At 38.3% G+C, this 16,069-nt stretch overlaps 2 protein-coding genes across 11 annotated transcripts in view; both read left to right on the top strand.

Moving 5' to 3' along the window:
• dock8 (dedicator of cytokinesis 8) overlaps positions 1–8,918 on the top strand; it is a 53,169-nt gene extending 44,251 nt beyond the window's left edge. For all 3 annotated transcript variants that reach the window (XM_023958356.2, XM_023958357.2, XM_023958358.2), the window contains 7 exons: positions 33–167; positions 490–579; positions 1,530–1,766; positions 1,843–1,986; positions 3,032–3,138; positions 5,692–5,862; positions 7,653–8,918. In XM_023958356.2, the coding sequence (XP_023814124.1) occupies positions 33–167; positions 490–579; positions 1,530–1,766; positions 1,843–1,986; positions 3,032–3,138; positions 5,692–5,862; positions 7,653–7,704 (936 nt within the window). In that variant the 3' untranslated portion in view covers positions 7,705–8,918. The remainder of the gene's footprint in view (positions 1–32; positions 168–489; positions 580–1,529; positions 1,767–1,842; positions 1,987–3,031; positions 3,139–5,691; positions 5,863–7,652) is intronic.
• A 387-nt stretch (positions 8,919–9,305) lies between these two features.
• The window catches only part of aopep (aminopeptidase O (putative)), an 84,848-nt gene continuing 78,084 nt past the window's right edge, over positions 9,306–16,069 (top strand). For 6 of the 8 annotated variants that reach the window (XM_011478979.4, XM_078953120.1, XM_011478980.4 and 3 more), the window contains exons 1-5: positions 9,306–9,468; positions 9,950–10,709; positions 13,493–13,662; positions 14,762–15,014; positions 15,805–16,018. In XM_011478979.4, the coding sequence (XP_011477281.1) occupies positions 9,991–10,709; positions 13,493–13,662; positions 14,762–15,014; positions 15,805–16,018 (1,356 nt within the window). In that variant the 5' untranslated portion in view covers positions 9,306–9,468; positions 9,950–9,990. Of the gene's footprint in view, positions 9,629–9,672; positions 9,789–9,949; positions 10,710–13,492; positions 13,663–14,761; positions 15,015–15,804; positions 16,019–16,069 lie in introns of those variants that run through there. The other 2 variants (XM_020705811.3, XM_020705810.3) reach the window with 2 other exon arrangements.

Genomic DNA, 16,069 nt, shown 5'->3' on the forward strand with positions numbered 1-16,069 from the left:
AATAAAATCTTCTCTTTTGGTTTTCCCTTCAGGGTATTAAGAGGATGTTTGGAACCTATTTTCGTGTGGGTTTTTATGGGTCCAAGTTCGGCGACCTGGATGAAAGAGAGTTCATTTACAAGGAGCCTGGGATCACACATCTGCCTGAGATATCCCACAGACTGGAGGTATGACCAAAAGCAGTGACTGCATGAGAGTTTGTGCTAGATGTGGATGAACATGAGACTGAAGTGAGGTCAAAAGGAAAGGTATTGACATAGAAAAAAGAATGAATAACAACCAACTATGCATTAGTCCTATAAAACCATGGAAGAGAATGAATGTGATGCAACAATGAAACCTTTATCTGTTGTGTTGTATTTTCAGAGTGTAAACATTTTGGATAATAAGCTAAAACTTGGTAGATTGCATTTTAGAAATTAGATGTCCTTTTTGTAGAAGTTGATACAAAGGTAGAGAATTCTAAAGATGTAATCTTCCTTCCTTCAGAACTTTTACGTTCAGTGTTTTGGTGAAGAAACACTGGTGATGATTAAGGACTCTACACCAGTGGACAGAAAACAGCTCAAGCCCAATAAGGTAAATGGATTTATTATGTTTAAATGTATTTCTCAAAGCAGAATTTTATGATTTTTAAATTATTCACCAAGCTTAAAAATATATATTTTTTTACTTTTTTAAAAATAATTTGAAGTTTTTTTTTTAAATATTAGTAAAAGTGAAATCCCCTTGAGGATCAATACAGAAATATTATGTGCAAGCAAAATGCCAGATTATTGATAATCACAAAATGTGGCAGCTGCACAATATTTTTCACATTTTGTGCCTTTTTTTTGTTTTTGTATTTTGGTTAATATTTTATTTTGTATAGTTTATCGAAAGTAACAGCAGGTAGTTTCAGTAATGTGGCTTGGAAAAATATAAATATTTTAGTTGTTTGTGCTTTCTGCTGCTGTTCTGCCTTTTTGATTTGTGCTCCAACATGAGCAAGTATGAGTCAGAAGGCCGTTTATTTTCATCAATAACCATACATTAGGGCATAATAGACGTTTTCTGGAAAGAATTTTCACAATGAAGAGGAAATAATGTGTTGCTAACAGGCAAAAGGCTTTCTCAAAGCTTTTTCATTAGAGCAAAGTAAGCTTTTAGAAATGTCTTAAAAGATGAAAATTAGATTCAAGTGATTTGGATAATAGACAAGCAATTGAGCTGCATACAGAGCCAGGTTAGGTAGAATTAGAACTGTGTCAGAATAAAGGTCTAGAGTTAATGGAGCTGAAAGTATTTGTTATACTGTAAAAATGTAACTTTTGAAGTTTTGTTTAAAATGTTTTAAACAGGCTAAGTAATAATAATAATCGTAATCATTTTTTATGTCATATTCCCAGCCAGAAAATCTAGATCAGATTCAATAGATGAAAGAAAAAGACTTGGTGTTTAGTGAAAAATATTGCTATTGATGCTTTATTGATAAGAAAAAGAGAACAAATGACAGTATGTAAAACAAAAAATCTGAATCTTCTATTCAGGCGTACATTCAGATCACTTATGTGGAGCCCTACTTTGATGACTACGAGATGAAAGATCGTCTGACCAACTTTGAGAAGAACTTCAACCTGCGCCGCTTCATGTACACCACGCCCTTCACCAAAAGCGGACGGCCTCGTGGTGAACTTAATGAGCAGTACAAGAGGAAGACCATCCTCACCACCATGCACGCCTTCCCGTACGTCAAGACCCGCATTAACGTCATTCAGAAAGAGGAGGTCAGATCTTTACACATAAAACGTCCTACAGTTTTTAGGACTTGGTATTGGATCCTGACCTGCCTCTTGTTTGCAGTTTGATCTGACTCCCATTGAGGTGGCCATAGAAGACATGCAGAAGAAGACGAGGGAGCTTGCAGTTGCCACACATAGAGAACAACCAGATGCTAAGATGTTGCAGATGCTGCTGCAAGGCTCTGTGGGAGCCACTGTTAACCAGGTAATTGACTTGTGAATAAAAGTCCCTTTTTATATCTGTTTGCGTGACATACAGCCATTGTGGTGAGTGAGATGATCCGTCACTTCATAAATAACCACATTATAGTTGTTCTCTTGGCACATGGGGATACGTCTCATTTTTGTTTCAATAGAGAGAAATAACAGAATGATTTGCTTCCATTTATGCTATATATAGCTTCCATTGTAGTTCCAGTTGCAGGTGGGAGACGAGACATCGGACAGTGTTCACACATCAAAGGCTTCGCCTGATCCATAACCCTAAGCCCTCCTTTGGTTTCCACCTAATTCAGTTAAAACGTCAATTCATGCTCTTCTTCCTTTCATGTCTGCGCTGCGTGGCGTGCTGAACCGGAGGTCTCTTTGATCTGATTGCTTCCAGGTCCTGCCGGGACGGGGAATTTTGGAGTAATGATGATGCTAGCTTTAGCGTCTCCGTTCTCTCCGCTTATGCTTTATCTTCTAGCGTCTAATCTGACAGGTCCCTCGCTCTGACTTGATGGTTGTATACATAACGCTAATGCTCAGCAGCTTCGTAAACATATAAGTCTCGATGCAATCAGAGGCTGGTTTTCTGTGTGTGGGTCCAGGACTCAGAGGCCCAGGCTCGATGCATTTATGATGCTAATCAGTGCTGTTTAAAGATGCAGGCATTGTGTGAGCCTGCTGTGGTTTTATGATGAATATAAGTTTAGGATAACAAGAGCTTGCAATGGACAAAAATGAGAGCCAAATGGTGGGTATGTGCAGGTTTAGCTTCAACATTAGCCGTTCAAGAGGCTAATCACGGTTCCCCGTCTGATCTGATGTCTTTCTTATGTTCTCATCCAACATCTTGGCCCCTTTATGTGTTAGGCATTTAGTTAGCGAGTCATTTCCCTTTTTCTGAATGAGGTGCATTCCATCCTGGGCTCTGAAACATTTCCTTTCGTTCCTTCCTCCACTCAGTTTTAGCTTTCTCTTTCTTCGCTCCTTTAACTCCGTCTCTTTGTTTTTGTTCCTTTCCTCCTCTCTTTGCTCCATTGTAGGGCCCGCTGGAGGTGGCCCAGGTCTTCCTGAATGAGATCCCAGCGGATCCAAAGCTCTTCCGTCACCACAATAAACTACGTCTGTGTTTTAAAGAGTTTATTATGAGGTAAGATGTGGTGGGGGGATCAGCACCCAGTGAGCAACAAAGGAGATTGAAATACTTTTCAAAAGATGTAGTTGAACCACTTTTTTGACACAAGCTGATAACTTTGGATTGTGGAGGTAAAGAATAATATTTTAGTGTTTTTTATAAGGATTTAAGTAGAGAATCAAAAATATTACAACTTTTGCCTGATGAGCTACTTTTCAAACAGACAAAGAATGACAGAAGCCGGTTTCTCTTAATGTCAAAAAATGAAAACTTTTTGGGGTCTCAAAGTTTCAGATGTTTTTCAAGCTTTCCAAAAATAATTTCAGCCTTCCCATGACAACGCACTGATTTTCTGCAGCTGTGTTTTATTTATGTTTGTTTATGTATTTGAGTGTTTGTATTCGCATCTTCTGGGAATTTGCCATTTACCTCCAAGAGGTGGTTTTCATTTTCCTATTCTCATTTCACATTCCAGCTGCCTTGATTGGTACAAGAAGGCTGGCAAATATTTACTTTGATTTTAGGAAGGTTTATATTTTGCCTAAAATCTGAACAAGCTACACGCTTTTAATGTCATTCTTCTGAGCTTTAGCAGTCACAGAAAAAAACAAACTCCACGCTTACTTTCTCAGAACTTAAAACATCCTAGTGTCCTGTCATATGCAATAGTTTGTCAGTTAAATGCCTGTAAATCTAGCTTTGCTCAATAAGACAGTATGCTTGTCACAGGATTTTTATTATTAAAGTGTTGTTCTTGGTATAGAAACTGATTAAAGATATTTTGCATTTTGGGTGCAAAAGCTTGTATCCTTACTGATAAATCAATGGTAGATGATGTAAAAAATGTATAAGAGAGATGCAAAACAGGAAAAGAAGTAACTTTTCAAGCTCAAATCACCAGCTTTCTTTCCCAACATTTAATTCAAAGGGAAAATCCCCTTCTTTGGAAAAATCAACACGATTTTCTTTGTTCTGGCTAATGGATGGCATAACCAGATCTGACACAGGTTCCAGCTTGCAATCTGAATGCTCTTTTAAAATGCATAATCTCAGAGATTTAGATTCAGACTTTGGATTTGCCTTAATAGGGCAGATGAAAAGAGCAGGATGAGACGATAAATAGAAATTTCAAAATAAAACAAAGGAGGGAATTTCCCTATCAGTTTAATTGCCTTCTTAAACCTGGACGTTCATCTCCTGCCCCCATTTAGGTTTTGTTTTTCTCCTTCAAAAGTACCTTACCGACTTTGAGCCACAGTGTTGGAAAAGAAGAAAACGAAAATTTGTTATTGGTGAAACAAAAAAAAAGAGAAGGAAATATACATATATACATACTCAAAGGAAAAGCAAGGTTTGACTGGGGGGGGGGGGGGGGTACGATTCTCATTTTCTTAAGAAAAGAGTACCTGCATGTGTATTTAAAGCAGCAATACCCCAAATGTGCCACTGATCTGGACTCAATGTAGAGAGACTAAACATTAGAGACACAATCCCTCATAGGATTTTTACTCAGGACTCTGCCATCTGTTTTTTGGATAAGCTGATGTGATTTTGCTGTAGAGTTTGGTAACCTGCTTGACATATATTTGTTATCATCTGCTGCTAAAAGGAAACTTTGTTTTTTTTTGCAAAGTAGAGAGCACTTTTAGACATATATTTAACATGTAACTTTAAGGGCCAAAAGTTGGTTAAAGACTTGAATAGTTGAGTTTTTTTTAATGCTATCTATTATACGTATCCAAAGAAGCTTAAATATCTAAAAAAAAGTTATTACATTTTAATACAGTTATTCCAATATAAGAGTTGATAAAAAAAGGTGTTGTTTTTTTTAGAAAAATTAACTCTGTGCTCAAATCTTTTAGTATCTGCTCCTTGTGGATATTCAAATTGTTTCACATTAGGACACTTGAATTTTTTTATGTTTTAAAGCAGGTTTATGTTTTTTTTTTTCTATATTAAGTAAATATTCTAAGCTTTTAAAGGATGCGGAGAGACAACATTTTATTTAACCTTACGGCCATTGCAGCTCCGCCCCTGTGTATTTAATAGGGAATTGTTTCACAACAGGACAGTTTCCATGTTACCTTCATTATATGCTCAGAGATAAACTTAGACATGTGTTTGCAATCAGCCCATTTTCCTTAATTTCCAGCAGATTCTTTGCATGTTGACAAGCTGATAGGATGTTGAAAGCAGAAACCACCACAGCGCTGTGCTCATTTAAGCTCTGGTCCTTTGGTGGTTTCCTTTTATAATGAGCCTTTGTCCTTTCTCACACCCAGAAAAGACATCAGTTTCTTTTTTTCAGAGATCAGTTTTTGGAATCATTTAAAGTCCAGCTCAAAATCAAACATCAATGTAAAAAAAATATTCACATAAGGAATTTTCCTATTTTATGTTGACAGTAAAAAAAATAAAAAATCTAGAGATTTGAGGGCAGTGGAGTTTAAGATAAAGGTTGTTCAATTTTATCTTTTGCTATTTTGTCACATGGTCTTGAAGAACTTTTTTCTTATTCTCATGTGTGTTTAAAACGGCTGTCCCCCTGCTATTTCCTCTTTCCTGTAGGTGTGGTGAGGCAGTTGAGAAGAATAAGCATCTCATTACAGCGGACCAGAAAGAGTACCAGCAGGAGCTGAAGAAAAACTACAATCGTCTAAGAGAGAACCTGAGGCCAATGCTGGAGAGAAAGATTCCTGAGCTTTATAAACCCATCATCAGGCCTATGGTCGAGAACAGGTGAACGTTAAACTCAGGATCAGATAGCTAATAATGTTGTGACTCAGAGTATTGTAATCTGAAAAAGAAAACAAAACAATGAAGGGTCTTTTTTAAATTCATTAAGACGCACTCCGATCATAGTTTGGTCCTCTTCTCATAGCATTCCTAGTGGACTTTTGTATATAATAATATTGTTTTTAGTCAAAAATTTTAAAAAATGTGTCGCTTTCTAGGGCATATGTTCTCAAGAGCCACAGTAGTTCATTAGAAATTTATCTGAGTTGTGGGCAGGACAGAGTAAACCTGCCTTATACTTCCTGACTTCCATCCTTGTACACTTTCCCACTAGCGCCCTCTACAACTACAGCCCCTCACACCCCCTACCTAACATTACCGGTGCAACTAATTATGGTGAGCAATATCGGAGCTATCCAACTGTACAGTTTTGAGGCCAGATACCAGCTCAGACAAGGAAAACGAAGATGAACATGGATCTAGTCGTCAACGTGTACTTTTACTTCCATTTTTCATTACCATTTTTATTCTTACTCATGCTATTTGTTTTTCTAACTGTTATATTTCTTGTTTGGCGGCTGTAACAACTGAATTTCCCTCTGGGGATCAATAAAGTCCTATCTTATTTTTTTTTAACAAGTGGAAGCATCAGAATGGAGCAGAGCTTGTGGCTTGCCGTAGTAGCTTCTACGTCACACTTACTAGCTTTTTCAAACGGCATTTGTGTATCTTCTCCTGTTTTTCAATGATAAAGAAATACTCAGAAATTCAATTTGAAGCTTAATCTTCTTTCGTCTTTCATGAGGAAAAATGCCACAAAAACGTGTTTAAAACATCAAAAACCAGATTTTTGTCGGAAATGTTCTAAAATGTTGATTTTAAGATTCTTAACTCGTGGCTTGATTGTTATTTCTAATTGAAGAAACCACCAATCACAAAAGGTTCAGTGGACACATGACCTTTTGTGCTTGACTGGTTTTTGACACATCAATGTTGCGCTGCCTTCAAATTTTTTTTGGAGAACGGTATGGAAAGGTTTACCCAAACCAAAATCTCTGAATTGAACTTTTCCTTGAACTGAAAGAGAATCTAACATATGTTTAGGACCGTATAGATTGAAGTAGCATCTTACATAATCCATTACTTTTTAGTATTCATTCAGTCCATTGTAGGTGTTGGAAGCTGGTGCCTTTTTTACTAAATGTAAGCATACAGTGTGGTTCACACTACTTGGTGCAAATGTGTATACGCAACAGCAGAAGATGCTGCTCTAACTTCTACCAGACATACACGGAAAACGAGTACGAACAAGTGGAAAATTTGCCTTGATGGCGCTGATGACAAATTCTACACTGGTCTTTAAAAAAGATCTTTTTCCAACAGGAACACATTTACAAAAATAGAATCCCATCAGTTTACTGGAAAACATTGATGAGATTTTCCTTTGCGTTGAAAAATAAAAAAAGCTTTCTGATGACCAGAGGGGTGCCACTCTTTCGTTGAACAAAAAAACTAAAGGGTTTAGGGGAAACTTTTACCAGGAAAGTAAGGAAAATTCACCTGTGTATTGCAGGATTAAAGGCATTTTAGTATCAGAAAGTATACAAATGGTTACACTTTTAAAAGTATTTTAAAACTAAAAGTAGTGTCTTTCAGTAATATTACCTATTTACTTACTGTCTGTTTAAATATTTTTTTTTATCCATAAGGATCTTCTTTTTGCTGTTTCTTCTTTTTTAAGTTATGATTTCTTTTTGGGTTTTTTTCCTCATTTATTTTCTTGTTTTTCATAGGGATTCCTTCAAACGCCTGAGTTTTCGCAGAACTCAAGAGGAAACCTCTTGAGGTACAGCAAGTTCCTCCAACAATGTTACAGTGTGATTCTCACCCAGGCAAAGGTGGAGAATGGGATTTGATGAACTACCTCCGAAATTCTCAGTGCGGGAGTCGTGTTCACAAAGGAGGACTAATGTTTTTTCAGGGGAATCCATCAGTGGCATCAATCTCTGCTGTATGTCCTTTCTTTTGACGCCATGTTTTGTTGTAATATAAAATTAAAATGAGATAGAAGCACCTGCAAAATAATGTGGCAATCACAGAAAAATGTAGCCTGTTAAGCAGTTTGCTGTAAATCTTCCAGTCTTAATAATGCTGCAAACATTTTCTCTGGGTTGGTCTCCTAGGTCTTTGCTGGCCCAGGGCATCTGTTTGTCTGATAAAGTTGTATGTTTATAATACTGCAATGTGTATGTAAATAATGGATCAAGGATATTCAAGTTAAATGATATTTGGAGTAAAATCTCTTTGTGCCACGCTGAAATCTCTTTGTAGTCCTTGATGTTCGATTTCCCTGAGGCGTCTCTGGTTGTTTAAGAAACGTTTGAATAAAATTCATTCATAACGGGATAGTTATGACCGCCACAGATTTGGTGGAGCTATGACAGTATAAATGAGAACAATTTCCTGTCTCAACTCCGATCACCTTTTGAAAAAAGTCTTTTTTTACTACAACAATGCTGTTTTATTGAGTTTATAAATAGTTTTTGTAAATGGGGTCACAGCATCAAGTTCATGAAAAAATGTATTTAACAACTTGCATTAGAGAAATCTATTTTAGACACGTGTCAGTGAAACTGTTTGTTAAAAGAAAAGCTCAACATGGTTTTTAAATTTTTTGTCTTTTTTTATTGGTTTTACTGTTGTTGAGCAGTACATTTCACATAATGCATATTGTCAAAATAAATCCCTTTATTTACTGAAGAGCTGTCAGATTGTTGATCAGCTGCTCCACACAGCTGTGCTCCACAAAGCATGTTTATCAGACAAATCACGTTAGTTTCCAGAAGAGTGAAGTATCACAGTTTCTACGCATTATTAGGTGTTCTGAATTTCAGAAATGTACTTATTGCTCTACAAATTGAAAACGTTTTTTTTTACATTAATAATACTCTTAGGAAGCGGTATTTATTGACTGTTTAATGTTTTTAAGACGGTTCAATACATTTTTAAAATTCTGCTAAATAATTTATTACAAATAAAAAACCTTTTCCTGTAACATATCTAAAGTTTGTGTGCTTTGATATTCATCCGCTAAAGCTTCCAAGTGTTTTGTTCAATGTGGGGCTTTTAACTGTCACCAATAGAATACAAAGGAGAAGAACAGGAATAAACCCAATTTATGCACACATTTGCACACATGTCTTTTTCATTTGTTAGATAAATAAAGAAAACATTTAAATGACAATATGAGTAGATTTGTATTTTTCACTGCAGGTAAACTGTTTTATAAGACTTTTTTAAAACTGCAAAACGGAATAATTTTAGTTCTAGGATGTAAACCTTTGGAATAGAAAGTATAATCTTTAATATAAAAAAACACAAGTTAACTCCATTTGAAAATGTAACGAAATAATAAAGAAAATCCCTCAAATGTAATTACTTACCAAATGTACGGATAGGATACGGATAGCTAGTATTTTCGCTTGACTGTATTAAACTACATTCAGCTTCTGGCGCGACGTAATGACGTCATCAGCTTCCGACTCCAACAGGACAAACATCGAGCGTGGTAGTTGAAATAAATCAAGAACCAAATTCTCGGGATTGGCGGTATGTTGACCGTATAAAAGTTTTCATTAAAAACTGCTGTAAAGTTGCCTGTTTGCTGTAGTTAATGTTTACTTTTCGCTGTTCTGTTTCTGGACACTTTTAAAATGAGAGGCTGAGACGGAAACTAAGCGGAACTCTACATCCATCTTTTTCCCATTAGGTAACATTAACACAGGTGTCCTGCATTGCTTTAGTGATTATTAACAGAGACTCATGATATCTGTTATTTATATATATTTACATCTTTGATAGAGAGATTTAACAACCACATGTTTCTTTAAAATACACAAAAGCCCATTTCTTTACTCCTATTTCGCAAGGTATAACATCCTCCAATTACATCCAGCAGCTGCCAATCATAGAGAGGAGTTGTTTTGCCTCTAATCTGATTCAGTAGTTTGGATCTTTCAGTGCTGTGTGTAAATGTGTTTGTATAAACTCAAACAAAGGAAAACTGTTATGCTTTTGTCTCCTGGATTAGTCTTTACTTCCTGATTGACCTGATGTGGTTACTAGTCTACCATGGAGCCCCCTGGAAGCCCAGACCCGGATAAGGATGACCTTCCTCTTTGGGCAAACACAAACCACATGCTAGTCAAGCATTACGTGTTGGACCTGACAGTTCACCTCCACAGCAGACTCATCAACGGTAGCATCGTCTTGTTCCTGGAGCCTCAGCCTGAAGCGGATGAGGCTGAACGCCGTCAGGATGGAGCCACATTTCAGAAGGCAGATACGACGAAGGAAACGTGGCTGGAGTTTGGTGCAAAAGAAGAAGACAAGGAGAAGATATGTGACTCTGTAGATGTTCAGTCTTCCCATTTATGGGAAACTACCAGCAGTAGTGACTTTACTTTAGTGTTGGACTGCTGTGACCTCGACGTGTCAAAGGTGGAGGAGGTGGACATCACCTCCATACCAGGCATCATGGACCTCCTACCAGAGAGTGCATCTGTAAGATCAGACATCCTGTCAGGAAATCCACAGTCAGCCTTCATGGAGAACCTGTTGTCCATGCCCTCCTCCCAGTGGCAGACGAAGCACAGAATCTTCTCGCTGTGTAGCCGTGCACCTTGTGCTGAAAACGGCGGCTCAATGCCTTTTCGGAGGGACCTCTGGAGTCTGCAAGTAAGAAAGAGGAGAGTCACTTCAGCACAGCAGTTTCCTCGCGTTATTAGAATTCACTACCAGACGAAGGCGTGTGGACGCTCTTTGAGATGGACCAAGGACCAGGACAACAGGTTGGTGTTACCGTTAATGCCATAAAACAAGTTCTCGACATTTATATTTTATAAATGACCGCCCTGCTTGTAATATTTGAAGTTATAATAAAAAAGAATCAAACTCTTGGCAAAAAAAAAACCTGTATTCAAGACTTTGTATTATTTAATATTTCTATTTTCCAAAATGTTTTGGTTAAAAGGTTGCTGTGCACCAGACCCCTTTGAACAAACAAATAATATAAAAAACGACTTCAGAAATCAAAACAAATTCCACAAAAAATAAACAGAATAAAACAGTAAGTTCCAGAAATCAAAATGAAACGGATCAAGAAACCAGAAAAGGAAGTTCTAATGGGACGTCAACCGGATGTTATTTGGTAGCTTCTGACTGAGCCACTGCAAACGTTCAATCTCCTCCTTACCACAGTTCAAGCAAAACATCCTTCTACTTTGCCTCTCCTTCAAAACTCAAAATTCATCAACCACTCAGTGATGTGCCATAATACCTACCTTTTCTGGTTTCTTATTTTGTTTCATTTTTTAACATTTCATTTTAATTTATGGCAGTTACTTTTGTTTTCCGATCTTATTTCTCACTCTTCTGTTTCTGAAATTTCATTTTGATTTCTAAAATGTTTTTTTTAATCATTTTTTTTTTTAGGTTTTTCAATTGTTATGATTCTTAATAAGTTTTTGAGCTGAATGACTTGATGTGATTTGCACTTCAGGACCACTGTAGGTTTCCTTCATTGGTTTAAGACCAAGTCCTGTAGTTTAGGACTTGGTCAAGTCCTAAATACTTTTTTCCAAAATAGTTTGAAAAAGTATCAAATATGGGATTTAGAACAAACTTCATCTTCAGAATTGTTGGTGATTATCCTCCAAGCATCCTTCTGAACTTTTGTCCAACATCTCAAAGGAAATACATTTAAATTAGGTGTGAAGTCATTCCAAAAGTGGAGAGTTTGGCAGTTTAGATGCTCCATGGATTCATTTGTGGGTTAAGGAGATGTTAAGTTTAGCCTTGACTGCTGACAGACCTTTTTTTTGTTAGACATAATATTAATAATAAAAACCAAAATGCATACAGTACAGACCACAAGTTTGGACACACACTTCACATTCAAAGAGTTTTCTTTTTTTTCATGACTATGAAAATTGTAGATTCACACTAAAGGCATCAAAATTATGAATTAACACATGTGGAATTATATACATAACAAAAAAGTTTGAAACAAATGAAAATATGTCATATTCTAGGTTCTTCAAAGTAGCCGCCTTTTGCTTTGATTACTGCTTTGCACACTCTTGGCATTCTCTTGATGAGCGTCTAGAGGCAGTCACCTGAAATGGTCTTCCAACAGTCTGGAAGGTGTTCCCAGAGATGCTTAGCACTTGTTGGCCCTTTTGCCTTCACTCTGCGGTCCAGCTCATCCCAAAGCATCTGGATTGGGTTCAGGTTTGGTGATTGTGGATGCCAGGTCATGTGGCGCAGCACCCCATCACTCTCCTCCTTGGTCAAATAGCCTTTACACAGCCTGGAGGTGTGTTTGGGGTCATTGTCCTGTTGAAAAATAAATGATGGTTCAACTAAACGCAAACCGGGTGGAATAGCATGCCGCTGCAAGATGCTGTGGTAGCCATGCTGGTTCAGTACGTCTTCAGTTTTGAATAAATCCCCAACAGTGTCACCAGCAAAGCACCCCCACACCATCACACTTCCTCCTCCATGCTTCATGCTTGGGAACCAGGCATGTAGAGTCCATCCGTTCACCTTTTCTGCGTCGCACAAAGACATGGTGGTTGGAACCAAAAATCTCCAATTTGGACTCATCAGACCAAAGCCCAGATTTCCACTGGTCTAATGTCCATTCCTTGTTCTTTAGCCCAAACAAGTCTCTTCTGCATGTTGCCTTTCTTTAGCAGTGGTTTCCTAGCAGATATTCTACCATGAAGGCTGATTCACACACAGGACTTTTAACAGTTGTTGTAGAGATGCCTGCTGCTAGAACTCTGCGTGCCATTGACCTGCTCTCTAATCTGAGCTGCTGTTAACCTGCCATTTCTGAGGCTGCTGACTCAGATGAACTTATCCTCCGCAGCAGAGGTGAGTCTTGGTCTTCCTTTCCTGGGGAGGTCCGCATATGTGCCTGTTTCTTTGTAGCACTTGGTGGTTTTTGTGACTGCACTTGGGGACACTTTGAAAGTTTTCCCAGTTTTTCGGACTGACTGACATAAGATAAGATTAAACTTAATTAAACACTGAAGGTATCCCACAATGGGGAAATTTTCTTATCACACTTATTATGCCTGACGGGGCACACCTGTGAAGTGACAAACATTTCAGGTGACTATCTCTTGAAGCTCTTCAAGAGTGTGCAAAGCAGTAATCCAAGCAAAAGGTGGCTACTTTTTTGTTATGTATATAATTCCACATGTATTAATTAAACAGTTTTGATGCCTTCAGTGTGACTCTACAATTTTCATAGTTATGAAAAATAAAGAAAACTCTTTGAATAAGAAGGTGTGTCCAAACTTTTGGTTTGTACTGTATTTCCAGCTTGCCCTGGTATAGTTAGTTTAAAAATGTAACACACCATCCTAAGAAATGTAATTATTATGTGTTAGAATTTCTTTACACTAAAATGAAAAGTAACATCTGAGGAATCAGAGATTAGTGATACATTTTCACTCAGGTTCCTGCCTGTCTACCCTCAGCTGTTTTACTGCCCTCCCATGTGTGGACCGTCTGAGCACTAAACGGATCATTTGTGAAAGTTTCCTTTTGTTAACTTTTCCAGGTTGTGCGTTTACACGGCCGGCTCTCCCATCAACAATAGAGCCCTCTTCCCTTGCCAGGAGCCACCTGTTGCCATGTCAACGTGGCAAGCAGCAGTACGGGCCCCCAGTGAGTGTGTGGTTCTGATGAGTGGGGAGGAGCAGGCTGTTCCTACAAAGGATGGAGACACACGTACGCTGCTGTTGATACTTCTCAGAAGTTACAGTTTATCTTTTGCTATAAACCAAAAACCATTTAAAACCTTGGGACAAATAATTGTATTTTTTTTAAATCATTTTGGTTTGACCTTTCTGGTCTACCCTTTTGTTCAAAATCGTTCATGTTATTATTGCAAAAAAGGAAAACACTTGATAGAAATGTGAATATTTTTGATCAAACACCAAGGCACTTCTAAAGGTTCATTTTGGTTTTCTGTTGACCTGATCTCTGTTTTTGGACTGGAATTGGTTTAGTTCAAGCAATCAATATAAGAAATATATATATTTATATACTTGTTGTTTCTACCTTCCTTGAGGGCCCAAAGCGCTTTACAGTCACAGAGAAAAGTGTGGGCGTGGTGGTTGGTGTGGAGCAGCTCCACCTCCTTCCCCTCCCTGCTACTGAGGGCTCTCTTTCTACATGCTCCCACGCTAGCTTACAGCCCTTCATAACCTCAACCTAAACAGAAATGGCAAGCAATATTATAGCCACCTAATACAGTTTTGATCCAGATGCCAGCTCGGACGAGGAAAACAAAGACGTCTATGGATGTAGGCGACTACAAGTGGATGCATCAGAATAGAGGGGCAGGGAGCTTGTTGACCTTAAGTCTACGTCACAAATACAGTCTTTTTCAAATTACATGTTATCGTCTGCTCCTGATTCACAACGATTAAAAAAAAGAAATACTGTAGTCAAACCGCAAAGCTTAATTTTCTTTATATTTGTCCTTGATCATCAGAAAAATGCCCCAAAACAGGATTTTCATTGCTGACACATTAACATGACAGATACAGTTCTCTAAGGAGACAAAAAGCTGAATTATTTAAAACTCTGGAATTAATCTTTTAGTTAAGTAAATAGCTTAATGTCACCTGCCTATTTACCTGTCTTTGCCTTATCCCCTTTGATGTGTAAAAGTTGTTTTGTAAACACAATTTAAACTGTAATGACATCATTCTGTAGGCAGATATTTTTATTGAAATATTGAAAAACCGTACTATTTACATATAACAGTGTGGTAAAGTAATAAGTTCTCGTGTTGCTCATGATCTCTCTCGTTTTTCCACAGATTTTTTGGTCTGGAATTACTATGTCACCATGCCCATGCCTGCGTCCACTTTCACGCTGGCAGTGGGCCACTGGCACCGAGTCCCAACAGAAACTTTTCCTGCTTCGGAAACTGAGGTTGGGAAAATTTTGGACTGCCGCAATATGGCCAAACCCAGGCCAGAGCGAGGGGAAAGCTCTGAAAGCCGACTTGTGTCTCGGCTTGGAAAGTCTTCTCATAAAACAGTGAAGGACTTTCCTCTCCAGACCGGCAGGTATGTTACAACATTTCCTCTATCCTTTTCTTCTCGGTGGACCGCCTCCTCTCCAGGCTGAAGATTGGCCCCTCAATTTTTCGTGAGGAAATTTTCCTTTCACCGTGCCTAGACTCATGCGGTTCAAGTTCGGGTGATGGATGGGGTTCAGTGCGCAATTAGCTTTTTATAACAAATTTGCCTGAAGCTTTTACAATAGGCCAGTGGATCTACTGGCTGGCAAAAATTATTTTTGGAGAGCAAAAGCAAAGCCAACATAAATTTTTATGGAAGCACAGGAAATACAGTGATGTCTGGTTCATTAAAAAGACCCAGTTCACTGTGGGTTGGGCAGGGTTGGGCTGGGGTCTCCCTATGAACAAGCCAGGTCTGGTTGGCAGGTCCACCAGGGCTTTCCAGTAATCCCCCCTCCCTCCCCTCCCCGTATGTTTTTCATCTAGCCGCAGCACAGCCGTAGCGCCTTGAATCTCCAGCTGCAGCACAAGGGAGGCCTTTATTCCTGGTGAATCAATGGAAGGAAATTTGGCTCACACCTTTGGAACAGTTTAAGGGATGAGAATGGAGATAGTGCTGCATTTTGGATTAGACTGATTATGATTGTAACTTTTTTCTGTATTATGAATCATGTATGTGATTATATATTTCAATATTGAAGTCACTTTTAAGTTAAGTGTAGTCAAAAAAGCTCAACTTTTGGTACATCAGCTCAAGCTCTGTTCTGAAACAAATCATGATTTGTGAACCTTTATTGAAAACCCTGTTGTTTTTTTTTGTTTTTTTTTTACTGCAGTGGTGAGGAGAACACCCATTCAAGCTCTGCATTCTGCCACTCTTCCTTGGAGGATGAAGAGCTCTCTGTAACTGATTATTCAGCCATGCTGAATGACGGCACCTCTTGTTCCCATAGCGACTACCCTTGCCGGTTTACTGAGTTGACGGCTTGGTCCCAGCGGGTGATTCCACACCGCGTGTTTAGCCCTGTCTGCCTGCTGCAGAAGGCCCAGGTGGAGTTCTGACAACAAGTCTCAGGGACTTCAACTAATTAGAGATTAGAA

The sequence above is a fragment of the Oryzias latipes genome, chromosome 9, assembly GCF_053564925.1.
Source record: "Oryzias latipes strain Hd-rR chromosome 9, Olatipes_Hd-rR_3.1".
Lineage (NCBI taxonomy): Eukaryota > Metazoa > Chordata > Actinopteri > Beloniformes > Adrianichthyidae > Oryzias > Oryzias latipes.